The sequence below is a fragment of the Gorilla gorilla genome, chromosome 5 (genome assembly GCF_029281585.2).
Source record: "Gorilla gorilla gorilla isolate KB3781 chromosome 5, NHGRI_mGorGor1-v2.1_pri, whole genome shotgun sequence".
NCBI lineage: Eukaryota > Metazoa > Chordata > Mammalia > Primates > Hominidae > Gorilla > Gorilla gorilla.
In genome coordinates this window covers 53,398,567-53,426,123 of record NC_073229.2, presented here as the reverse complement: position 1 = coordinate 53,426,123, position 27,557 = coordinate 53,398,567, and the positions used below count along the sequence as shown (strand labels likewise).

Here is a 27,557-nt window from a genome sequence, read left to right as displayed (position 1 = left end):
ACTATGACCTCTACAGACCCATAGTGTGTATTGTACAGATTCAGATGTAGAAGATCAGAATGTTGGGTTTCTAGGTTTTTATCTTTTTAGAATGTTTAAGATAAACATTTATGGCCAGGCACGGTGGCTCATGCCTATAATCCCAGCACTTTGGGAGGCCGAGGCGGGCGGATCATGAAGTCAAGAGATTGAGACCATTCTGGCAAACATAGTGAAACCCTATCTCTACTAAAAATACAAAAAAAATTAGCTGGGTGTGGTGGCACGCCCCTGTAGTCCCAGCTACTCGGGAGGCTGAGGCAGGAGAATTGCTTGAACCTAGGAGGCGGAGGTTGCAGTGAGCCGAGATCGCGCCACTGCACTCCAGCTTGGTGACAGAGTGAGACTCCTCTAAAAAAAAAAAAAAAAAAAAAAAAGAGGAGCATTTACTAGTGACATTCTAAAGGAGCAGAAGACCCTGAGTGCTGGTTTGAGAAGTTTAGATTTGTTGTGCTGGGGCACTATTTAAGGTCCATGAATTAGGGAGTAATGTGGTGGGTGTGCTGTGTCAGAAAGGCTTCACTAGCAGTGTATACAGAATGAGTGGGAGTGAGTGAGCCGTCTGGAGGTAGGCAGGTCCTCTGGAGAACTGTAGTAATTCACAAAGGAGAGGAAGAAAACTCAAAATGTGATGATAGCTATGGAGTCGAAAGTAAGAAAAGAAACACAATGAATAGTTGGCAGGTCCTATTGATTAAGTGGAGAAAAATTATATTGAAGTTGCAAACCTAGGAGAATGGCCAGATAATACAGATTATGAAATAAATGGAGAAGGGACCAATTTTGAAAAAGTTAATTTTCCTTAAAAACATAAGGAAATAAAAGGGTCCTGAAGTGAGAGAAATCAAAGATTGGAGAAGGAAAGAGGGAGAAATTATGCCACTTTTAATTTCAGCTACTACCTCTATTAGGATTTGGGAGTTATACTAATAGAGGGAGAAATTATGCCACTTTTAATTTCAGCTACTACCTCTATTAGGATTTGGGAGTTATACTAATAGAGGTAGTAGTTGAAATTAAGAGTGGATGAGTTCTGGTATGAAGTGGTTGATGGGGACAACTGTTGATTGACAACTGCATTTTAAGGAGAGGATACTGATAGTAATGGGAGATGGGATGAAAGAATGCCCAGGCAGAGCGGAAATTTAATAATTTCAGGAGTGGGGAAAGAATAAAGAGAAATGTTACTGCAGCCTACCTTTCATTCTTTTACTGTGCATAAGATACTGTATTTGCTGGATGTTTTCCTGTAGATACCACATTGTTCTTCCTCCGGGAGTGGCATGTCAGAAAATTTGATGATTATTTTAAAGATGTTGAGTTTTATTCCTGAAATTGAATATGGTACCTGAAAAAGGGTCTTGGGAAAGTAGTTTTTGGTGTCATATGCTGTGTTCCTTTTAGTTCATAAAATCTTTCATCTTGTTTGAATATCTGTGGGTCTAAAAAAAAAAACAGCTAATTTTTGGATAGGTAAAAGTCCAGATACTTTGTACATTTTAATTGATTATTTAAAAAATATTCCCCGGCTTTTAAAACTTGGCTAATACAAATTATAAGAATCACCATCTTTTTAGAAGGACATACTGTGAATTCAGAATTTTTGCTGGCTTAGTGCTTGTCAGCATGGAGCCTGTTCACAGGAAATGCTTTAGAATCAGAGTCAGAGACCTGTGACACTTCTGGGGAGTCAGTATGTAAAATAGAGTGCAGGCTCCAGAGTCAGTCTCCCTGGTTCCACTGTTCACTAGAAGTATATCCGTGGATAGATTACTTAGCTCGTCCATTAGATTTGCTGTCTGGACGTGTCAGTAGTAACAATCTCAATGTCACACGGTTATTGAAGGGATCCATCATAGAGCTTACATTCTAGTAAGGAGAGACAGGCAGTATACAAATACTATAAATACACTGGAAGAAAACATAGTGGGGCTGATTATAGTCGATTTTTGCTCTTTTATTTCTGGTAACAGTAAAACAACTCTGATAAGAAAAGGTTTGAACATGAAGGCAGACCTGAAGCGAGTGAGGGAGTGAGCTATGCAGCTAACCAGGGAAGAGTTCCAGGTAGTGGGGATAGCAAGTGCAAAGGCACTGAGGAAAGGGCACATGGGAGGGGGCAGCAAGAAGGCCACTGTAGCCAGAGCAGTGAGTGAGGGAAAAGGAGAAATAATTTCAGAGATAGCGAGTGATCAGCATGTATAGGGTATTAAGCATAAGAAGGACTTTGGATTTTATCCTGTGTGAGATGGGAAACCATTGGAGTGCCAGAGTAATTTTTTCTTAAAGCTAGTCTGCTTGTCATTTCTTTTCTTAAAAATGCCTCAGTTCCCTGTTGCCTTTGGAATAATGTTCACGTACTTTACTTTGGCACACAAGGTCCTTCACAGTCAGGCCTCTGCCTGTTTATTTAGCATCATCTGCTTCTTTCCCACATGTACCCTTCACTTTAGCCAAGTGGGATCACATGCAGCTCCCTGGATGGGTCATGATGCTTTGTGTCTTCGCGTCTTTCCGTACCGTTTGCCCTGTGAGAAGCCCTCCCCCTCAGCTCACATGGTCACTGGCTCTGTTTTAGAGGGTCCTCTTTGTGCTCTTGCTCTCTCATCATTTCCACCCGGAGCCACTTTGCACTTAAGCTGCTTAGGCTTGAAACGTGCTGTGTTCTTTTACCAGCCTTGATTTTACTCTTGCCACACCCTTGCTGGTTGAAAGTATGCCTGTCCAGCTCAGACACTGCCATCTTCTGCCTCCTTTGGACCCTCAGAAACACTTTGTAGCTCTCTTCTACCTAATAATAATTATTTGGAATTAAAATGTTTCTTTGCCTTCACAAAAAATCCTTGGGCTAACTTATTTCAGTTTTCTTTGTAGCTCCTAGAACAGGGTCTTACAGACATTTCATATTCAGTAGGTATTTATGGTGTGTAGGATTCATAGTATAATTAGAAAACTATTGGCTTTCAAACAACTAAGGGCCAAAAGCAGCAAAAATGAATGCACAATTAAAATGAGTTCCTATTAACAAAACAAATTTACTGTAATTATGATAGCTAGGTAATCCTTGTTCTCTTATATATTTATATATACTTACTAGTGGCACCAAATATTAGTATACCCAGTTTGAGATGCAGTTTGTTGAAATATATTTGGACACAGCCAGGCGTGATGGCTCACATCTGTAATCCCAGCACTTTGGGAGGCTGAGGTGGCAGGATCGCTTGAGCCCAGGAGTTCAAGAACAGCCTGGGCAACATAGTGCGACCTTGTCTCTACAAAAAAAAAAAAAATTAAAAAATTAGCTGGGTGTGGTTGTGCATGTCTCTAATCCCAGCTACTCAGAAGGCTGAGGTGGGAGGACCATTTGAGCCTGGCAGGTTGAGGCTGTAGTGAGCCATGACTGTGCCACTGTACTCCAGCCTGAGCAACAGAGCAAAACTCTGTCTCAAAAAAAAAAAAGACACGTAAATAAATGCTCATGGTTTTTGACAAGGTCATACCACTTCTGGAAATCTTCTTAAGAAAATAATACAAACTAGCCAGCCACAGTGGCTTTTGCATGTAAATCTCAGCAACTTGGAAGACTGAGGCAGGAAGATCACTTGAGCCCAAGAATTTGAGATCAGCCTGGGCAACATAGCAAGACCTCGTCTCTATTAAAAAAATAAATAAATAAAAAAGAGAAAGTAACACAAACTAAATGATAATTACAACATCTACTACTACTAATGTTGAAAGTTTACCATGTAACAGGCACTGTACAAAGCCCTTTATGTGCATTACTTAATTTAGTCCTCACAATCCCAAGAGATGTTGATAACTGATAACCTTGTGTTTTAGATAGGGAAACTGTGGCACAAAGAAGGTAAGTGACTTGCACAAGATCATACAGTTGCTATGTTGTCAAGCTAAGATTCTCACTCAAGCAGACTGTGTTCAAGAAGCCATACTCTTTTTTTTTTTTTTTTTTTGAGACGGAGTTTTGCTCTTGTCACCCAGGCTGTAGTATGCAGTGGCTCGATCTCTGCTCACTGCAACTGCCTTCCGGGTTCAAGTGATTCTCCTGCCTTAGCCTCCTGAGTAGCTGGGATTACAGGCACTTGCCACCACACCCGGCTAATTTTTGTATTTTTAGTAGAGACGGGGTTTCACCATGTTGACCAGGCTAGTCTTGAACTCGTGACCACAGGTGATCTGCCCGCCTCAGCCTCCCAAAGTGGTGGGATCAGGCACGAGTCACCGCGCCCAGCCAAGAAGCCATACTTTCAATTACATATGATAAAAGCTTAGGCACAAAAATGTTCATAGCAGTGTTATAGAGTATTAATAAGTTGGAAGGAATGTATTTCATTCATGAATTATGGTCATCCATTGAGTAGAATAATTTTTTAGCAGCTTAATTGAGATAAAATTCACATACCATAATATTCTCCCCTTTAAAGTGTACAATTCAGGCCGGGTGTGGTGGCTCATGCCTGTAATCCCAGTACATTGGGAGGCTGAGATGAGAGGATCACTTGAGACAAGGAGTTCAAGACCAGCCTGCTCAATGTAGCGAGACCCCATATCTCTATAAATAAATAAATACATAAAATAAGGTAAATAAAAAATAAAATAAAGTATATAATTTAGTGGTTTCCGGCATATTTCCAGATTTGTGCAACTATTACTGCTGTCCCACTTTGGAACATTTATAACCCTAAAAAGAAATCTCCCACTCCCCATTTCCTCCTGTTTCCCCTAACCCTAAGCAACCACCAGTCTACTTTCTGTCTCTATGAATTTGCCTATTCTGAACCTTTCGTATAAATGGGATCATATAATGTATGGCCTTTCATGATTGGCTGCCTTCAAGTGAAATTAATAGTCCTAAATATGCACCTAATAACAGAGCTTCAAGATACTTGAATCAGAAACTGATAGAACTGAAAGAATAAGTAGATCTAAAATTATAGTTGGAGATTTCAATACCTCACCTGTCTCTCAATAATTGATAGAACAAGTAGACAAAAAATAATTTAGAAGATGTGAACTACATTATCAACTAACCTAATTGACATTTACATAGTATTCTACCCAATACAAGCAGAATACACATTCTTTTCAGTTGCACACAGTACAGGACATTTAATAAGATAGATCATATTTTTGTTCATAAAATAGTGTCAGTGTTGGCCAGGCGCGGTAGCTCATGCCTGTAATCCCAGCACTTTGGGAGGCCGAGGTGGGAGGATCACCTGAGCTCGGGAGTTTGAGACCAGCCTGACCAACATGGAGAAACCCTGTCTCTACTAAAAATACAAAATCAGCTGGGCGTGGTGGTGCATGCCTATAATCCCAGCTACTCAGGAGGCTGAGGCAGGAGAATCGCTTGAACCTGGGAGGCAGGGGTTGCGGTGAGCTGAGATTGCGTCATTGCACTCCAGCGTGGGCAACAAGAGTTGCCGAAACTCCGTCTCAAAAAAAAAAAAAAAAAAAACAGCGTCAATGCATTTAAAGTGACTTAGATCGTAAAGTATGTATGCTGACCAAAAGGGAGTTAACTTAAAAGTCAATAACAGAAAGATACTTGGAAAATTATTAAATATTTAGAAACTAATGTATTCCTAAGAAGCCCACAGGTCAAAGAAGAATATCAAAGATGAATTTAGAAAGTATTGTGTACTTAATGAAAATCATATCAGAATATGTGGGTTGTGGTTAATGCAAATGTTTAGGGGAAAATTCATAGCACTAAATGTCTATATTGGGTAAGAAGTAAAATCACAAATCAGTGTCCTCAGCTTTCACCTTAAGAAATTAGAAAAAGAAGGGAAAATTAAACCCAAAGTAAACAGAGGAAAAGAGTTAAGGATAAAAGCCAAAATTAGTGGAATAGAAAAAAATAAAACTAGTAGAGAAAGTCAGTGAAATCAAAAGCTGGTTCTTTGAGAACAATGAAATTGATAAAACTCTAACCTGACTAATCAGGAATCAGAGAGAGAAGACAACTTACCAATATCAAGAATGAAAGAATTGCTAACAAAGCTCAGATTCTATAATTATTAAAAGGATGAGAGAATAATATGAATTACTTTATAGTAATACATTAGACAGCTAGATGAAATGTGCAAATTCCTTGAAAGATACAAAATACCTAAGCTCACTGAAGAAGAAACAACCTGAAAAGTCCTATATCTATTAAAGAAATTGAATTCAGCCAGGCTTGGTGGCTCACGCGTATAATCCCAGCACTTTGGGAGGCTGAGGTGGGCGGATCACCTGAGGTCGGGAGTTTGAGACCGGCCTGACCAACATGGAGAAACCCCATCTCTACTAAAAATACAAAATTAACTGAGTGTGGTGGCGCATGCCTGTAATCTCAGCTACTCCAGAGGCTGAGACAGGAGAATCGCTTGAACCCAGGAGGCAGAGGTTGCAGTGAGCCAAGATGGTGCCACAGCACTCCAGCCTAGGCAACAGGAGCGAAACTCAGTCTCGAAAAAAAAAAAAAAAAATTGAATTCCCACAAAGAAAACTCTAGGCCTACGTGGTATTCCTGATTCTACCAAACATTTTAGGAAGTCATAATACCAATTTTACACAAACTCCTCCATAAAATTGATAAAGATGGAATATTTCTTAAGTCACTCTATGATTTTTATTATTTATTTACTTATTTCTTCCTGAGCCAGTGTCTCGCCCTGTTGCCCAGGCTGGAGTGCGGTTGTGTGATGGTGTGATCATGGCTCACTGCAACCTCCATCTCCTGGGCTCAAGCCATCTTCCCACCTCAGCCTCTGAGTAGCTGGGACTACAGGTGTGTGCCACCATGCTCAGCTAATTTTTGTATTTTTTGGTAGAGATGGGGTTTTGCCATGTTGCCCAGATTGGTCTCGAACTCCTGGGCTCAAGCAATCCACCCACCTTAGCCTCCCAAAATGCTGGGATTACAAGTGTAAGCCACCACACCCAGCCAGCAATATTTTTAACAAAATTTTAGTAAATTGACTCCAACAACATATAAAAACGATAAAATACAATGACCAAATAGGGTTTATTCCAGGTATCCAAGGTTGGTTTAACGTTTGAAAACCAATGTCATGTACCACATTAGCAAGAGAAAGCATATGATCAGCTCAATAGATGCAGAAAAAACATTTAACAAAGTTTAACATGCCTTGCTGATGAAAACTCAGCAAACTAGGAAAGTAAGGGAACTTCTCAATATGATAAAGGGTATCTGAAAAACCAATAGCTGAAATCATAGTTAATGCTGAAAGACTGAATGCTTTCCCTATATAATATTTAGAACAAGTCAAGATATCTGCTATTCCCAATTGTGTTCAGCATTGTTCTGGAGGTTCTTTTTTTTTTTTTTTTTTTTTTTTTTGACGGAGTCTCAAAAAAAGACGGAGTCGCCCAGGCTGGAGTGCAGTGGCGCAAACTCGGCTCACTGCAAGCTCTGCCTCCTGGGGTTCACGCCATTCTCCTGTCTCAGCCTCCTGAGTAGCTGGGACTACAGGCGCCCGCCACCATGCCCGGTTAATTTTTGGATTTTTAGTAGAGATGGTGTTTCACCGTGTTAGCCAGGATGGTCTGGATCTCCTGGCCTCGTGATCCACCCACCTCGGCCTCCCAAGGTGCTGGGATTACAGGCATGAGCCACCGCGCCTGGCCAATTTTTGTATTTTTTTTTTTTTTAGTAGAAACAGGGTTTCACCATGTTGGCCAGGCTGGTCTCAAACTCCTGACCTCGTGATCTGCCTGCCTCAGCCTCCCAAAGTGCTGGGATTACAGATGTGAGCCACTGTGCCTGGCCTTATAACTTTATTACAAAATCGAGAAACCAGATGTTTTACTTTATGTTTTCTAAATTTCTGAATGTATTTTCAGAATGATATAAAATGTTAAATTTTATTTTAGATTAGAACATTGTTATCCAACTGGATGATAAATAAAGAAAAGGAAAAGGAAAGAATGTTGTGAGACCCCCTAAGTACAAAATGGAGGAAGTCAATGGAATTCCAAGCTTGAGAGAAATTCTTAGGATCTTGATTGGATGATTAGGTATCGGTGGTAGAGAGAATAATGGATCCTCAAAAATGGAACTTGTAAATATGTTACCTTATAGGGCAGAAAGGACTTTGCAGATGTGAACAAGGTTAAAGGCTTTGAAATGGGGAGATTATCCTGGGTTATCCAGGTGGGCTCAACTTAATCACGTGGGTTCTTAAAAGTGGAAAACTTTCCCAACTATAGTCAGAGAGAGAGATGACTACAGAAGAATGATCAAAGAAATTCAGTATTCCTGGCTGAAGATGGAGGAAGGGGGCCACCAGCCAAGAAATGTGGGCAGCCTCTAGGATGTGGAAAAAGCCAGGAGATGAGTGCTCTCCCAGAGCCTCCAGAAGGAATGCAGCCCTGCCAACACCTTGATTTTAGCCCAGTGAGACCCATTCTGGACTTGTGATCTCCAGAACTGTAAGATGATAAATTGGTATTATTTCAGCCACTAAGTTTGTGTTAATTTTTTCTTTTTTCTTTTTTTTACTTGAGACGGAGTCTCACTTTGTCACCCAGGCTGGAGTGCAGTGGCGCGATCTCGGCTCGCTGCAAGCTCCGCCTCCCGGGTTCACGCCATTCTCCTGCCTCAGCCTCCCGAGTAGCTGGGACTACAGGCGCCCGCCACCACTCCCGGCTAATTTTTTTTGTATTTTTAGTAGAGACAGGGTTTCACCGTGTTAGACAGGATGGTCTCGATCTCCTGACCTTGTGATCCACCCACCTCAGCCTCCCAAAGTGCTAGGATTACAGCCGTGAGCCACCGTGCCCGGCTTTTTTTCTTTTTCTTTCTTTCTTTTTTTTTTTTTTTTTTTTTTTTGAGACGGAGTCTTGCTGTTTCCCCAGGCTGGAGTGCAGTGGCACGATCTCATCTCACTGCAACCTCCACCTCCCGGGTTCAAGCAATTCTCCTGCCTCAGCCTCCTGAGTGGCTGGGATTACAGGCATGCGCCACCATGCCCTGCTAAATTTTGTATTTTTAGTAGAGATGGGTTTTCACTGTGTTGGCCAGGCTGGTCTCAAATCTCGAACTCCTGACCTCAAGTGATCCACCTGCCTCGGCCTCCCAAAGTGCTGGGATTGCAGGCATGAGCCACTTTGCCCGGCCTGTTTGTGGTAATTTCTTATGGCATCTATAGAAAACTAATACCACATGTAAGTGGGTAAAGCTCAGAATTCATATTTTGCCAGAGGGTTGCAATGGAAAGTGAACTCTGTATTGTTAAGATAACTTTCTATCCCTTGGAAATTGTTTTTCCTTCCACATAGCAAACCTCATTTTCCCCAAAAGTAAAACATATATTTATAAATTACTTTTTAATGAATAAATACAAAATAACAGAGTTGGAATAAACCTTAGATATGATTCTAGTCTAACCCCCGAAAAGTATAGATGGAAAAACTGAGGGCCAGAGATTCCACAGCTAGTTAATAGTAGATCTGAGTTTATTGGCCTTTTCTTCCTTCCATATTTTTATGGAATTTAGGTTGGGGATTTAAGATGGCCGAGATTTTTTATTCTTTCTACACAGACTCAAATGCTATTCTTGTACAGTTTTTCTCTTAGGCATATAATGGACTTTGGGAAACAATTTATGTAATAGTGTTTTAATGAGCTAGTACTATAAGAGGATACAGTATTACATAAAACTTTTGTGTTGGGTTTTTCTGTCTGCGTCTCAAGTCTGAAACATCTCTTCCTCCAGTTGCTAGTTAATGTATACTCAAATATTGGCAGCTAGGTGTGGTCCTTTGTTCTTGAATGTCCATATTTAAACCAAACTAATCTAATTAATAAGGTAAATCTGCTATGTGTTGTGTATGCACAGACACTCTTATAATGCACTTCAGAGACAGATTTTAATTATGCTTAGGTGTTCTTAATTAGTACTCCTGATTAGAACAGAATTTTATTTTTACTTTTATAGTTAAACACTCAGGTACAGTGTAATTCTCCAGATTAGATTTTTCAGATTAAATTTAGAGAAGGAATTTACTTAGCTTGTAATGGTATTTCAGCACTGATTCTTTATGGTGTCTGATATTTTGCCATCTTTACATGGACTGTGATTTTGAAAATCGTGATCATCTCATCATTTATTGAGTACTGCTCCTATGCCATTTACTTATACTAGGTGGTGGAGTACAAAATGAATAGGACACATTCTCTACATGTATAGTGTTTATAGACTTTTCTCATATGTTACCTTGTTGGCTCGTTCCTAGAAATCATCAGGACACTTAGAACCAAACTCTTTGGCCCTAGTGAATCACCTCAAGTTACTCTACCACTGTGGCACAGGTAGAAATTTGACTTTCTATAAAAAACCTAGACAAATAATAGGGGCTCATTCCTACTGTCTTCACCCTTATCAAAATGTAAGTTCCATGGAGACAGAAATTGTTTTCTGTTGTTTAATGCTGTATCTCCACTACAATAGTGCCTGGCACATAGTAGGTATTCAGTAGATAGTTGTTGAATAAATAAGTGAATGGCTCCTACTTATCCTTCAGCTTTCAATTAATTTATTATTATTATTTTAAATTTCTGTTTCTTTTTAGACATGGGGTCTCACTATGTTGGCCAGGCTGGTCTTGAACTCCTGGCCTCAACTGATCTGCCCACGTCAGCCTCCCAAAGTACTGGGATTACAGTCGTGAGCCACCGAGCCTGGCCCACAACTACTTTTTTTTGAAGAGTCAGGGTTTCACTATGTTACTCAGGCTAGACTTCAATTCCTGGGCTCAAGCGAACCTCCTACCTCAACCTCCAAAGTTGCTGGAGGTACAGGCACTTGGCACTGGACCCAGCTGCTGCCGTAACTTTAACAGTGATGCCTATCAGATGTACCTTTGAGCTAAGGGGTCTCTTGTCTTGGTACAGAGCTGGATACAGCTTATGAGAGATAAGAAGCAATGCATAAAATTAGCCGGGCGTGGTGGCGCATGCCTGTAATCCCAGCTACTCAGGAGGCTGAGGCAGGAGAATCGCTTGAACCCGGGAGGTGGAGGTTGCTGTGATCTGAGATCGTGCCATTGCACTCTAGCCTGGGCGACAAGAGCAAGACTCCATCTCAAAAAACAAAACAAACAAACAAAAAAGGCAATGCATAAAGTCAAGAAAGAAAGTGCCAGAGAAGGATTCAGGTTGCTTCAGGGGGTAAAACAGCAGTAAGTAGTTTTATTTGAACAATGGTATGGTATGGTATTAAAAGACAATGAGGGGAATAGTACAGTAACTTCAGACACTTTCTAAGTGCTGTAGATCTTTTAAAATCCATCATAGTCTTGCTGACTTCTTTAGTGATGGTTTGAGTTTTAATTATTCAATTATGCTGCCAAAAGTACTGCAGGTTGTCAAGTATCATTTATCCAAAATGCTTGGGACAAGAAGTGTTTTGGATCTTGGAGTTTTTCAGATTTTGGAATATTTGCAAATTTCTCTAAGGGAAAAAAGATATTTTGGCATGTAATGCATATTTGCGTAATTATAATCCAGTGTTCTAAAATGATTGTACCCACCAAAATCTATAAACAATAAGGAACTGTGGTTGTTTGCTGCAAATAACTATGATAAACCACACTGTTTGTATCACATGTATTAGCCCATTGTGACATTGTCAATTGACCATATGCACATACATGTATACATGAGATATAGTATCTTGGGGATGGAACCCAGATGTAAACATGAAATTTATTTATGTTCATATGTACTTATACACACAGCCTGAAGGTAATATTATACAATATTTTTTATTTTTATTATTTTTTTAAGTCAATAAATTTTTATTCATGGAATTCCATGTTGTGATTTCTTCCACTATCCATCAGGGCCACTTTAGATTCTCTAAAGAGCTGGAGTCAAAAGATTTATCTTCAAGTTAGCCATTTTTAATGAAACTGATGCTTATTTTAATCCACTTGTCCTGTCAGCCCATAATTCTTTTATTTTGGCTTCTGTCATCTCCTTTTAATATGGATATACTGATGAAGACTTCAAAATTCACCAAGAATCTTTGGGATCTAATTGCTTCAACCAATGTACTTTAGGGTCCTTTTTACTGTAGGTGGTGGATCTGCCTGGTTCTCAATTTGACACCCTCTCTTAACATGAATGAATTCAAATCATATTCATTCCTAAGCAATGACACTCAAGAATAGTACAGATGTGTGGAATATGCCAATACCTTTAACTCCAGATATCATGTTCTCAAGATAACTCCATTAAAACAAAAAGCCATCATATGTATCATCAATATGAAATTGGAATGCAAAATTAATACTGCTGAGGACTTCCCTCATATCCCATGCTGTTTAACTATCTATTCTACAGTCCTAGAATCCATCTTTTTTTATTAAGAGACAGGGTCTTTGTTACCCAGGCTGGAGTACAGTGGTGCCATCAAAGCTCAGTGCAGCCTCCAACTCCTGAGCTCAATCCTTTTGCCTCAGCCTCCCCTTCCTGAGTAGCTGCAGCTACAGGCACATGCCCCAATACCCAGCTAATTTTTAAATTTTTGTGAAGATGAGGTGTTTGTTACTTTCTTGCCCAGGCTGGTCTTAAACTCCTGGTTTCAAGCAATACTCCCGCCTCAGTGTGGGGATTGCAGGCTTGAGCCACTGCGCCTGGCCTGGAACCAACCTTTATGGCTGTCAATACTCCCATCAGTTAACTGTCTCAGGTATCATAATATCCCTTCTTATCGGGGGACCTGCCCCGATAATCACGTAGGTTCTTTTCTATTTTCCTAAGCGTCAGCTGGCTTGAGAAATAAAAGGACAGAGTACAAAAGAGAGAAATTTTAAAGCTGGGCGTCCAGGGGAGACATCACACATTGGTAGGATCCATGATGCCCCACAAGCCACAAAAACCGGCAAGTTTTTATTAGGGATTTTCAAAAGGGGAGGGAGTGTGCGAATAGGTGTGGGTGACAGACATCAAGTACTTAACAGGGTAATAGAATATCACAAGGCAAGTGGAGGCAGGGCGAGATCACAGGACCACAGGACAGAGGCGAAATTAAAATTGCTAATAAAGTTTCGGGCACCATTGTCATTGATAACATCTTATCAGGAGACAGGGTTTTGAGATCAACTGGTCTGACCAAAGTTTATTAGGCGGGAATTTCCTCTTCCTAATAAGCCTGGGAGCGCTATGGGAGACTGGAGTTTATTTCACCTCTGCAATCTCGACCATAAGAGACAGGTACGCCCCGGGGGGGGGCCAGTTCAGAGACCTACCCCTAGGTGCGCATTCTCTTTCTCAGGGACTTTCCATGCTGAGAAAAGGAATTCAGCAATATTTCTCCCATTTGCTTTTGAAAGAAGAGAAATATGGCTCTGTTCTGCCCGGCTCACTGGCGGTCAGAGTTTAAGGTTATCTCTCTTATTCCCTGAACAATTGCTGTTATCCTGTTCTTTTTTCAGGGTGCCCACATTTCATATTGCTCAAACACACATGCTGTACAATTTGTGTACTTAACGCAATTATTACAGGGTCCTGAGACGATATACATCCTTCTCGGCTGACAGGATTAAGAGATTAAAGTAAAGACAGGCATAGGAAATCACAAGGGTATTGATTGGGGAAGTGATAAGTGTCCATGAAATCTTTACAATTTATGTTTAGAGAGTGCAGTAAAGACAGGCGTAAGAAATTACAAAAGTATTAATTTGGGGAACTAATAAATGTCCATAAAATCTTCATAATCCACGTTCTTCTGTCGTGGCTTCAGCCGGTTCCTCCGTTTGGGGTCCCTGACTTCCCCGCAACACCTTCTTATATGTATCAAAACTCATACTGAACAATGAGTTCTGGGTTGCAAAAGAGAATTTATTTTTTGCACCTAACCATAAGTCTTTGTCCACAAGTTAAACAAAAACAGTGTAGTATACAGTATTTTTAATAATTTTGTGCATTAAATAAAATTTGTGTACCTTGAACCATTAGAAAACAGAAGTATTAGGTGTGGAGTTTTTCACTTGTGGCATCATGTTAGAATTCAAAAAGTTTCAGAGTTTGGAGCATCTTGGATTTCGGATTTTTCCAATTAGGAATGCTCAACCTAATCAGAAGTAAGACTTGGATATTAAAAGTTTGAAAGCCACGGTTTTATTTGCTTAGTAGTATATAATTGCAACAGTACTTTTTATCTTAATTATTGTGTAGAATCTGATGACTCCCCAACATATAACTGTCACCCACACTTCTCTCCTGAGCTCAGGCCTTATCTCTGACAACCTTCTGGACATCGCACAAGCACCCCTTGCTCAACATACCCCAGCCAGAGTTCTCTTGCTCTCCATAAAAAGCAATCTGAAATGTTCAAATTAAATTGAAGAGAAAGAATAAAAAGTCCTGATGAGTGGAACCATGAAATGTTTCATCTTTTTTCCCTAAGTTTAAAAAGATCATGAAAGTAATACATGTTTAATGTTAAACTATTTAAATAATATAAAAATAAAATCTAAGAAGTGAAAATTCCTTCTTATCCTCCCAAATCTCATTCTCCAGAGGTAACACTGTTTTAGCAGTTTGGTAAGTTATCTTTCCAAACTTCTTCTATATATAAGCAAATATACAAACACATATATACTTTTTTCCTCTTGGAAATAGGATCATGTTACAAATCATTCTGCAACTCACCATTCACTTAATAGTACATCTTGAAAATCCATCTGTCTTTTCATGTGAGTATTAGAAGATTGTTTATGTGGAATGGGTAAGACGTCACCTGCTCCATATTAGTGATATTTTCAGAGATTAGCTGTCTTAAAGGGAAAACAGTGAAAAAGACATTTTGGCATGTAATGAACAATATTTGCATAATTGTAATCCAGTGCTCTAAAATGATCACACCCACCCACCCACCAAAATCTACAAACAACTGGGAACCATGGTTGGTGGCTGCAAATATATTGCTATAAATTACACTGTTTGTGCCAGGTGCGGTGGCTCATGTCTGTGATCCCAGCACTTTGGGAGGCTGAGGCGGGCGGGTCACTTGAGCTGAAGGAGTTCGAGACCAGCCTGGCTAACATGGCGAAACCCCATCTCTACTAAAAATACAAAAATTAGCCGGGCATTGGTGGCGCACACCTGTAATCCCAGCTACTCAGGAGGCTGAGGCAGGAGTATCATTTGAACCTAGGAGGCGGAGATTGCAGTGAGCCAAGATCAGGCCACTGCACTCCAGCCTGGGCAACAGAGCAAGAGTCTGTCTCAAAAAATTTAAAAAAATAAAAAATAAATTACACTGTTTGTGTTACATGTATTAGCCCATTGTGGCATCATCAACTGACTTTTTTTTTTTTTCAATGGTCCGGATAACCAAATCATCACTGGGCACTATGCACCATTAACAATACACTTCATTTACTACAATGCTATTCTTTTTTCCTTTTTTTTTTTTTTTTTTTTTTTGACAATATCTTGCTCTGTTGCCCAGGCTGCATGCAGTGGCGCAACCATGGCGTGATACTCCTGCCTCAGCCTCTCCAGTAGCTGGGACCACAGGCGTGTATTTTTTATTTTTAGCAGAGATTGGGTCTCACTGTGTTGCCCAAGCTGGTCTCAAACTCCTGGGCTCAAGCCTTGACATCCCAAAGTACTGGGATTACAGGTGTGAGCCACTGCGCCTGACATTCTTTTATAATGGATGAACATTTACAAAATATTTTCCCAATTTAGTTGTTTGGATGTTTTTGTTTAGACTCTTAGCTAAATGATTCTCTACTGTATAGATTTATCTCATCCTTTTCAAAAACTGTATACTTTTATAGTATGCATTTACCAAATTTTAGTCTAACATTCCCATGACCATCCTTTTAAGGAAAAACTTTGAAATACTTTTATTTAGCCATACGGTTAAAATTTAGCTGGAACTAAGTGATCTGTGTTTAGTTGATGAACAGATCGATGCTGTTCTTGCATCATGACTTTTTCATCTTCCCTTGATTCTTTTCCCTATATGCATTTAAGCCTGTCTGGTTCTTAAGCCTTTGCTCTCTACTCCCCTTTCACTCAAAGCATTTCATGTTTCGCCTTTATAACCCTAGTATAAGTATCAAACTTCTCACCTGTGACTTTTGCCTCTCTCTACATCTCTCTTCTACTTTTAACTTTCATGTTTACAATATGCTACCTTTCTCTTATTTTCAGTTCTTACCTTCTCAAACTTCAGAGAATCCCCACTGCTTAGTGTTCTTGGGAGATGCTAGAGGTTACACAAAATGCCACCTCCCAGAAGGTCGAGGCATTTTTTTTCTTTTAAAAAAAAGAAACCCTTTAGCCAAATACTTACTCATAAGAAATGCTCCATTTTATTCTCAGTAGTATCTTCAGAAAGATTTCAGAGGTAATTGCATCTACAAAATAAAGACTTAGTGCTAAGAAAATGAGCAATCCGATAAGAATATGTAAAATAAAAAACATTATTACTAAATTCTTTTTTTTTTTTTTGGAGACAGAGTCTTGCTCTGTCGCCCAGGCTGGAGTGCAGTGGTACGATCTTGGCTCACTGCAAGCTCTGCCTCCCGGGTTCACGCCATTCTTCTGCCTCAGCCTCCCAAGTAGCTGGAACTACAGGCGCTCGCCACCACGCCCGGCTAATATTTTGTATTTTTAGTAGAGACAGGGTTTCACCATATTAGCCAGGATGGTCTCGATCTCCTGACTTTGTGATCCGTCTGCCTTGGCCTCCCAAAGTGCTGGGATTACAGACGTGAGCCACCCCGCCTGGCCTTTTTTTTTTTTTTTTTTTTTGAGATGGAGTTTCACTCTTGTCCTCCAGGCTGGAGTGCAATGGCGCAATCTCTGCTCACTGCAACCTCCGTCTCCAGGGTTCAAGCGATTCTCCTGTCTCAGCCACCTGAATAGCTGGAATTACAGGTGCCTGCCACCATGCCCAGCCAATTTTTGTATTTTCAGTAGAGATGGGGTTTTTCCATATTAGCCAGGCTTGTCTCGAACTCCTGACCTCAAGTCATCTGGCTGCTCTGGCCTCCCAAAGTGCTAGGATTACAGGCTTGAGCCACCTCACCTGGCCACTAAATTCTTTTAAAAATCCCTTGAGCACACTAAATGCTATATTGAACACAGCTGATGACCAAATGGTGTTGTAAAAATTCCATCAGGCCAGGTGTGGTGGCTCACTCTTAATAATCCTAGCACTTTGAGAGGACGAAGTGGGAGGATCACTTGAGCCCAGGATCACTTCAAGACCAGCCTGGGCAACATAGTGAGACCCTGTCTCTTCTGAAAAAAAAAAAAAAACAAAAAACAAAAAAACATTAGGTGTGGTGGCACATGTCTATAGTTTGAACTACTAGGGTGGCTGAAGGGGAGGATTGCTTGAGCCCAGGAATTCAAGGCTGCAGTGAGCTATGAAGGTACCACTGTACTCCAGCCTGGGCAACAGAGCAAGACCCTGTCTCTTAAGAGACAATAAGAAATAAATAAAAATTCCATCAAAGAATTTCTCTTAGGGTATAAAGCCAGAGACAAAGATGAAAAACGGGAGAAATGTCCAGTGGTTCTCAACCATGTCTGACTGCACATTAGGATCATCTAACATGGTTTTTGAAAACACCATTACCCTGGCCCCACCACAGACCAATTAAATCCAGACTCTCTGGGCTGGAGTCCAGACATCAGTAGCTTTTTTAAGCTCCTCAGGTGATTCTGTTGTTTAGCCCAGGTTTAGAAAAATACTTAGGAAACCTGAAGAATAAAACCAAAATGTCCGAAGTCTATCTAATAATACTTCTAGAAGTAGAGGACAGAGACATCAAAGGAAAAGAAATAATGCTAGAAAATTTTTCTGGAGATTCCGCAAAGACTTGTCTTCAGCAGTTAAGGGCCAGAATATCAAGGCCCCTGCAGGAATTAAGGAAAGAAGACAAGTACCTTGACATATCCTTGCGATGGGTCTGAACTCCAAAAATAAGGATTATTATGTCTTCCAGAGAAGAAAAGATGGGAGCCACAGTGTGCACTCTGGAGGGAAAGAAACCTACCTGGCCTAACTGATCCAAACACAGTTTCTGCTTTTTCCCCCAGATGCTGCTCTCCAGTGCATTCCCCTAGCTCACTCCTGCTTTCTAGGCTGACCCCAGACCTAGAGCTTCTCCAGGCTCCCTGGGAAGAGCTGCTCTTAACAGTTGGTGTTTGGGAGGCAACTTTCTCTTCTTTGCTCTCTCCTTCAGTCTGACCTCATCTGCTGTGTAGTGTTCAGAAATTCCCCCAAAGTTCTGGTTCAGTTAGGAACACGTCTTGTTTTCCACCTCAGAGTTTTGCAGATTTTAAAAACTTTTTCTTGTCATCCCAGCATCTTCCTGGGGAGAGGAAGTTGATGACTTAGTCCTGTCGTTCAACCTTTTTGAGGCCAAATAGGGTAAAATCATATTAAGGGGAATAATCCTGTATTCAGGTTCATCCTTTAGTATATAATGGTAACATTTGGATAGTCTAATATTTTCTGGGGTTTTTTTGTTTGTTTTAATATAATCCTTTGCTTTCTGCTTACTTGAAAACAGTAATTTATCCAACTCAGCACTCAGAGTCAGGGGAAGTGTGGTCTCTTAGCTTTGTTTTCTTCAGTAATTATTTGTTCCGAGAAGAAAAATAAGTTTACCAAAGAAATATGTTTCTGAAAACTCTCCTGTTAGTAGCATAATCTGAGGCAAGACACTGATATTTTAACAAAGAGAACAATACAGTAATTTACATAATATACATAGGGAATTGGTAGATATGGCTTTAAAATGACTTCTCATTTGGGGGACCTGATAGTTTAGTTATGTTAACTGAAGTTTTTAGTACACTGTTGATAAAATATTAAGTGTATTCTCATTTTTCTGTTATGTCTCAGGTGTTTGCCGACTAGCACTTTGGAGAGTGTATGCTTATCTGCCATGTCCATAACAGAACGAACTGTGTGTTCCCTTTCTGATGCATTGGGTAGCAATTTTCCGCCTTTGGACAGTTCAGCACAGTAAGCTTTATTATAGATTAATATCCATAGCTACATAGTGATTTTAAATCCAGAATAAATCTAGGGTGAGGGAAAGAAGAAAAGTCTCTCTTATAAAAACGGTGAAACTGTCTCAGTGTGTCATTACAGTTTTTAGGAATTGTCTGTCCTTACTGTCTTTTTTATATAACATTCAATCAAGGAAAAAGTTTTATTTGTTTTGTTAGCTTACAAAAACCCATACTCCTAATGGCTTAACTGGAATTAAGGGGAAATACTTGGAAAATTCAGTTTATGTCTTTATTCTTCCAGCTTTATCTGCTTTTGAAAGTTCAAAAGTTTGTTTTCTTGTTGTTTTTATCTTTGTGTTTTAATTATTCATAGTACTTCTCTTCATATGGACTCAGTACTACTGACAAGAGCCATCCTCTGAGATTACTAAGATGACTTGCATCCCTTGAAGTGTTGGAGCCAAAACATGAAGAGCTAATTCCTTTATCAAATGGGATTTAGAAAGCTAGTAAATCAGCTTATACAGGTTGCCTATTTACTTGAATTTAAACAAGCCATTGTTTTCAAAATAGCAAGGTGAGAACCAAAAGAAAATGTTTCTTTTTTTTTCTCTCTCTTTTTTTTGAGAAAGAGTCTTGCTCTGTCGCCCAGGCTAGAGTGCAGTGGCATGACCTCGGCTCACTGCAACTTCTGCCTCCCAGGTTCAAACGATTCTTGTGCCTCAGCCACCCGAGTAGCTGGGATTACAGGCACGTGCCACCACGCCTGGCTAATTTTTGTATTTTTAGTAGAGACGGGGTTTCATCATGTTGGCCAGGCTGGTCTCAAACTCCTGGCCTCAAGTGATCCCACCCGCCTCAGCCTCCCAGTGTTGCGATTACAGGCGTAAGCCACTGTGCCCAGCCTGAAAACATTTCTTCATTGACAGTATTTTCATTTAAAAATTTAGCTGAACTCCAAATGATGAACATTCAAAAGAAAGCATTGTCTTTGGATGATTTGAAAGCAAGTGGCAGATATCATGATACCTCACCCCTAAATACTACAGCATGTGTCTCCTATGAACAAGGATATTACTCTGCATAAAACCATAATACTATATCACATTCCAAAAGGCTAACATATAGTAGTAATAAGCTAATATGCAGTCTCCTTTTCCAAGTTCTTATATTTTGTCCCCTAATCCAGGATCCAGCCAAGGATCACTGATTACACTTGGTTGTCATATCTCTATAGTCTCCTTTAATCTGGAACAGACCTCCCGTCTCTCCCTCTCTCTCTTTCTCTCTCTTTTTTTATCTTTTAAGAGATGGGGTCTCACCCTTCGGCCCAGGCTGGAGTACAGTGGCATGATCACAGTTCACTGCAGTCTCAAACTCCTGAGCTCAATCAATAGTCCTTCCATCTCAGCCACCTGAGTAGTTGGGACTACAGGTGCACGCCACCTTTTTGGTTCTTTATGTCGTTAATATTTTTTCAGGAGTGTAGGCCAATGGTCTTGTAGAGTGCTCCACAATCTGTTTTTGTCTTTTCTTCCTGATTAGTTTCAGGTTAAACATTTTTGATAGGGATAGCACATAGGTGATAGCACATCTAAATCACATCACTACATCATATTAGGAGACAGAGTAATAGCAGTTTTTTCATTATTGTTGATGCAGAGTTTGGTTATGATGCAGATCACTTGTTAAAGTGTTATCGGTCAGATTGTTTTACTTGAAAGGTCTTTTTCCTTTTTTAATAATGAGTAATCTGTGGGGTACTTTCCCAATAATCTCTCACCTGGTGGTTTTCATTTGTTCAGTGCTTTACACCCAGAGATCTATTGATGGATGTCAGCATCTCTGTGAATCCCCAGGAAATTTTTTTGTGTGCATATATTTTCCCAGGCATACAGTCCAGGACCCTCCAAATATTTAAGAGATCTTTTCCCTCTGTTATCAAGGTGCCTTTTACAAGTTTCTGTGCATCACAGAAGCATATTATAAGCAGTGGGTTTCTAGAAGCTGGGAACCAATCCCGTTCTTCTGATTTTCCTGATTATCTAGCTCACCTCATGTAGAGCTAGGTACATAATTTTTGTTGTTTGTTTGAGAACGGTTGTTCTGGCCTTTCGCTTATCCTGAGCCAAACATTTGGATCTTTCATGTTTGGTATAAAGCGTACTAGAAACTAGAGCAGAGAGACTTAGCCCCTGGTTTTTGGTGTTCTCATTTGAAGATTTTGGGGCACAACAATTGGATTTGTGTCTTTGTTGAACTGAATAGTGGTCATTTGGAAATGAGTTAAAACACTACAGTATATGTTTTAGTTGTCTAATTATAGTTGTATCAATAAGACATTTTCTGCAAGTGCAGAAAGACTCTTTGACTCTGTAGACAAGAAGGCTCAGGAGATGAGTTTAGGGGGCATTAAGTTTGTTATTAGCCTAATGTGTAATAGCTGTAGGAGTGATTCCTTCTTGATTTTCCCTGCCCAAACAGGGAGCAGTGTGGAATTCATCATGGCAGTGGTTAGGTGTGTTTTGCTTAGCCTATGATTAGCCTGATGGTTACATTGGCTTGCCTTGCATGAAAAAATGTCTGTCAGGTGACTACCAATAACAATAAGAGCTAACATTTGAATAGTATACCTTAAAAATACACATTATACCACCTCATCCAGAAGATTATCTGTGAAAACAGGTATTTTTATTCTAATCACATAGGTAAGGAAAAAAATCTTAGAGAAGTTAAGGTAGCCAACATCAAACAGCTTGTAAGGAGCAGAGGAAGAACCCCCCAAATTCCATTACAAATTCCTTGCACTTTTTGTCTTACCATTCTCAAAGGTAGAGGCATTCTAGGGAATCTAAATATGAACAAAGCATGGACCTTGCTCTGAAGGATCTTTTAAACCTAACAGGCGCATAGTCTGATGAATCTCTTACAGACAACAAATCGAGAGAAGAGCTAAGGAAGTACATAAAAGGGCAAAATGGCCTACAAATAGAGGGTCAAGGTTGGTATGACAGAAGTAGGATTTGAGAGAGGTGGATGTTTTGGAAACAAGAAAGGGAGTGACCAGAAGAATGACTATGGGAAAGCACTGGGTTTGTTGTAGAGGTGGAATTGGCCTAGTTTGGCTGGAGCATGAGCTGCATGAAAGAAAGTAAAATAAAATAATGGCAGCTAGAACTCAAAGATAGATTAGGGCCAGATTGTGAAGGGCCTTGAATGCCACATGGAAGAACATTCTGTAGGTATTTTGGGCAGGAGATGAAAAATGACCCTACAGAAGGCCCAATAATGATGATAAATGGTTAAACATGTTTAAGTTACCAATCTATGCTAATCTTTTAAGAAATGTTATCTCACTGTAACTATGAATAGTGTACTGTGTCCATTTTGCAGATGAAAAATGAAGGCTCAGCAAGATTAAGGAAACTGGAAATGTCAAGAGCTGCAGCTAGGACCCAGACTTGGGTCTGTTGGATTCTAAATCCTGTTCTGTGTCTCCGTGTGATTGATATGTTGTCACTTCTTTTATTAAGAACTGATAAGGTCTTAATCCTCTGTCAAGAATATGGCTATAGAAAAAGGATGTTTTCAAAGTTGTGAAGGGACTGCTTCTCACCATGTTATGTTAAGGAATGTAATCACTACCCAACTTGACTTGTACTGTTCTCTGTTTTGAGACCAGAGCTAGATGGGAAATTAAAGAATTGGATGATGTTTTATTTACATGCCTGATGACATCAATACATGCTCATAGCAAATGCCTTTGTTTTCATTTTCAGTATCTAAGCTTATTGGCCCTAAGTAAATCTTAGGTTAGGTAGAGCTCAGTTCCCAGGGGCATTCAAGATTCATAAAGAAGTGATATTTTTCCCAGCTAAAATATTTTTCTTCTTACCAGGTTCTCTACTTAAAAGACAATGACTACTGATGAAGGTGCCAAGAACAATGGAGAAAGCCCCACAGCCACTGTTGCTGAGCAGGGAGAGGATATTACCTCCAAAAAAGACAGGGGAGTATTAAAGGTGAGGCCACAAAGCTGAGTGACATACAAGAAAACCTGCTGTCTGGAAAGATTATTTATAACATCTCTTTCTGAGGGGGCCTGGGGTGGATAATGTTTATTGAGGGTTACTAAGTGCCAAACACTAGAGCTAGATTCTCATTTTGTCTTCATAACTTCAAGGTTTTTTTTAAGAGTTGAGTCTCGTTATGTTGCCCAGGCTGGTCTTGAGCTCCTGGGTTCAAGTGATCTTCCCATCTCAGCTTCCTGAGTAGCTGGGATTTTCTTTTTAAATTAATTAATTAAATTTTTGAGAGAGGGCATCTCATTATGTTGCTCAGGCAAGTCTTGAAATCCTGGCCTCAAGCAATCCTCCCATCTCAGCCTTCTGAGTAGCTGGGATTATAGGCACGAGCCACTGTGCCCAGCTAGAGATTTTAATTTTTAATCCCAGATTATGGATGTTGAAATTGAGACTGGGCTAGGTAAATTAACTTGCCTAATATCATATATCTTAGTAATGCAGATTTACCTGGGGTTCAGGTCCAAGTTATATCTCACTCTAAAGGGCTATGTTTCCCTATTCTCAGAGTATACAAATAGGTTACTATTTTAATGTATCCTTTTAGTACACTAAAGCTAGCTAATGACAATTTTGAAGACTTTTTAAGGAAAGAAAAGCTAACTTGAAAAATTCAAAGGGGTTTTATTTTATTTTATTTTATTTTGAGACAGAGTCTCCCTCTGTTGCCTGGGCTGGAGTGCAGTGGCGTGATCTCAGCTCACTGCAACCTCCGCCTCCTGGGTTCAAGCAATTCTGCCTCAGCCTCCCGAGTAGCTGGGATTACAGGCGCCTGCTACCATGCCTGGCTAATTTTTATAGAGACAGGGTTTCACCATGTTGGCCAGGCTGGTCTTGAACTCCTGACCTCAGGTAATCCGCCTGCCTTGGCCTCCCAAAGTGTTGGGATTACAGGCATGAGCCACCGTGCCCGGCCCAAAGGGGTTTATTTTTATATATAAATATTGTTCCTGTGTACAGTGAAGATACCTTTTGCGATTTCCTCAGAGAATATATCTTACTTTTGAATTAGCTTTCCTACTTATTAAAGCACTATACAGTCATTCACCATATAATGACATTTCAGTCAGTGACAGACTGCACCTTCAGCGGTGGTCCCATAAGATTATAATGAGGCTGAAAAGTTCCTATGGCCTAGTGGTGCCATAGCTGTTGTAGCATGGGTAGTACAGTGTATTATGTGTTTGTGGTGATGTGGGTGTAAACAAACCTACTGCGCTGCAGTCACAGTTCTGTATAGTACATAATACTTGATAATAAATGTTTATATTACTGGTTTATGTGTTTACTATACTTTCTATCATTATTTTAGAGTGTGCTTCTTATTTTTTAAAAAGTTAACTGTAAAACACCCTTGGCTGAGTGCAGTGGCTCATGCCTGTAATCCCAGCACCCTGGGAGGCCGAGGCAAGAGGATCACTTGAGGCCAGGAGTTCAAGACCAGCCTGGGCAACATAGTAAGACCCCTATCTGTAGAAAAAAAATTAAAAAAAATTAGCCAGGCATAGTGGCATGTACCTGTAGTTTCTACTACTCAGGAGACTGAGGCAGGAGGATCATGTAAGCCTGGGAGTTCCAAGCTGCAGCGAACTATGATCATACCACTGCATTCTAGCCTGGGTGAGAGTGAGATCCTGTCTCAAAAACAAATGAACAAACAAAAAACAGCCTTGGGCAGGTCCCTCAGGAGGTATTCAAGAAGAAGGCATTGCTATTATAGGAGACAGCAGCTCCATGCATGTTACTGTCCTGAAGACCTTCCAGTGGGACAAGATGTGGAAGACAGTGATACTGATGATCCTGACCCTCTGTAGGCCTAGGTTTATGTATGTGTTTGTGTCTTAGTTTTAAACAAAAAAAAGTTTAAAAAGTAAAAGAATAAAAAATTTAAAAAATAGAAAAATGCTTATAGAATAAGGATATAAAGAAAGAAAATATTTTGTACAGCTGTACAGTGTTTGTGTTCTAAGTGTCATTACAAGAGTCAAAGCTAAAAAAAAAAGTTTACACAGTAAAAATGTTATAGTAAGCTAAGATTGATTTATTATTAAAGAAAGAAAAAATTTTAAAATAAATGTAGTCTAGGTGTCCAGTGTTTATAAAGTCTACGGTAGTGTATGGTAATATCCCAGGAATTCACGTTCACTCACTGCTCACTCGCTGACTCATCCAGAACAACTTCCAGTCCCGCAAGTTCCATTCATGGTAAGTGTTCTGTATAGGTGTACCATTTTTTGTCTTGTATACCTTTTATTACTGTACCTTTTTCTATGTTGAGATATGTTTAGATACACAAATACCACTGTTTTACAATTGCCTGCAGTATTCAGTGCAGTAACACAATGTACAGGTTTGTAGCCTTGGAGCAGTAGGCCAAACCACCTAACGTGGGTGTATACAAGTAGGCCAGGCCATCTAGGTTTGTGTAAGTACACTCTGCGATGTTCACATAAGGATGAAATCATCTAAGAACACATTTCTCAGAACATATCCCTGTCCTTAAGCAATGCATGACTGTGTGTGTTTCTTCACTCTATAGTTAATCATTTTCACGTGCATTTCTTTTGTTTTGTTTCTTACAACAATGTGGTGAGACAATCAGAGCATCTCTTGATTCTTCCATCTTATAAGTGAATAAACTGAATCTGAGAAAGATTAAGTGGCTTTAGTCACATTAAGTAGTTATTTCTTCTACACCATTGTTAACACATATAAGTTTTGTATAGTTAAGTTTTGTTTTTCCTGAAAAGATTATCTGATGCATTCTGAATATTACCAGGATGCTGAGTTTTAATATCTCTTGTGCCAGCAGTAGCAAGTAAGAATTTTTGTTTTGTATAACTTTGCTTATGTCAAAGCCTTCTGTGCCTGGATCTCTTCTGAATATATGTGAATTGCTATTATGTGCTAAGTCAAATTTTGGAGACTTGCAGCTATAGAATAAGGGCTTTATGCTATAGATTTACATCCTATTGTCTTCTTAGAAGGCCTCTCAACCTTGTAGCTATAGTTGCTCATCCTAAATTCCAGGAAGCTTCTAGAAACAGTGGAGACTTTGCAGGCTGTCCTCAGCATCTCCCTGCCTCTGTTTACGACTTACCCTTTCATCTTTTCAGAGTGCCCACGCCCAGAGAACATGATCCCCAACTTGCCTCAGACCCTGTTCTGTTCTAGGGAGTAAATCTAATTGCAAGATTTTTAGGCTTATTAAGAAACATTTGAGACTTGAAGCCCTTTAAATTATATCATTTATCATTGTCTAGAGCCTCGGATTTCACCATGAGGCTTTTGGTTAAGATTTAAATAGGTCTAGTAACTGTGCAAGCTAGGGCAATTTAGTTAACCTCTCTGTGATTAAGTTCCTGTTTGTAAAATTAGAATAATAATGCCATCAACCTCATAGAGTTATTAGGATTAGGTGAAGCACTTAGCATAGTGCCTGTCCTATAGTAATCTATCTTATTAACTATTACGTATTTTTAAAAAAAGAACCAGTGCTGGTTTGGAAATTCAGTAACTATCTGAGGAAGATAAAAGATGGATTTATATTTTAAAAATTAATAGAACCTAGATTGTGTTCTTAAGGCAACTCTAGATTTAGGCACAAATTCATCTTGCTAGGGAAGCCTGAAGTGATACCATAGTACCACTTGCTGGTGTGGATGGCTCTCTGACTCTCTGGTAGCCATTCATCCCACATGCCCAGTTACTGTTTATAGTCCTAGAAATGCAGATTCCTTCCACGTGAGGCTTACAGTTGAGCATAGCCTCCCAAATACCACATGCAGTTCGTAAACATGAGCACTTGTAGAATATTGTGTAATATCTTTTAGATTAATGTTTTGAGACTATTTTTTTTCTTTTGAAGTCCTAGAAGGGCAGTAATGTTTCTTTGCCTTTAAAGAATATTTGGGGCTGGATGCGGTAGCTCATACCTGTAATCCCAGCACTTTAGGAGGCTGAGGTGGGAGAATCACTGGAACTCAGGAGTTCCAAACCAGCCTGGGCAACGTAGCAAGATCTCATCTCTACTAAAAATAAAAAAAATTAGCCAGGCGTGGTGGCATGTGCCTGTAGTCTCTGCTACTCGGGAGGCTGAGGTGGGATGATCACTTGAGCTGGGTGATAGAGGCTACAATGAGCTATGATTGTACCACCGCATGCACTCTAGCCTGGGTAAAAGAGCAAGACCCTGTCTCAAAAAATAAAATAAAGATGTTTGGGCTTTTGAGTTAAGAAAGCTGTGGAATTTAAGTTCACGGTGTTTATGTGATATTTATGTTAGGCGGAGGGTATACTTGTAAAAAAAGAATTTAGGAGCAAATAATCGAATTATTTAAATAAAACTCAAAGCAAACTCCTTCCCCAAAAAGATGTTCATCAGATGTTAGCTACCATCCTCTGTT

At 39.8% G+C, this 27,557-nt stretch overlaps 1 protein-coding gene and 1 non-coding gene across 9 annotated transcripts in view; one reads left to right on the top strand and one right to left on the bottom strand.

Annotated features, from left to right (window-relative positions):
* Positions 1 to 27,557, top strand: part of FKBP5 (FKBP prolyl isomerase 5) — a 156,865-nt gene that overhangs the window by 64,273 nt on the left and 65,035 nt on the right. For 5 of the 8 annotated variants that reach the window (XM_019029603.3, XM_055390287.1, XM_031012024.3 and 2 more), the window contains one exon: positions 22,968 to 23,091. In XM_019029603.3, the coding sequence (XP_018885148.2) occupies positions 22,987 to 23,091 (105 nt within the window). In that variant the 5' untranslated portion in view covers positions 22,968 to 22,986. Of the gene's footprint in view, positions 1 to 18,956; positions 19,080 to 19,442; positions 19,647 to 22,462; positions 22,535 to 22,967; positions 23,092 to 27,557 lie in introns of all 8 variants that reach the window. The other 3 variants (XM_055390284.2, XM_055390283.2, XM_031012026.2) reach the window with 3 other exon arrangements.
* On the bottom strand, positions 13,854 to 13,981 carry LOC115935168 (small nucleolar RNA SNORA40). Its single transcript, XR_004070868.1, has one exon. It is a non-coding gene; the product is annotated as a small nucleolar RNA SNORA40 (small nucleolar RNA).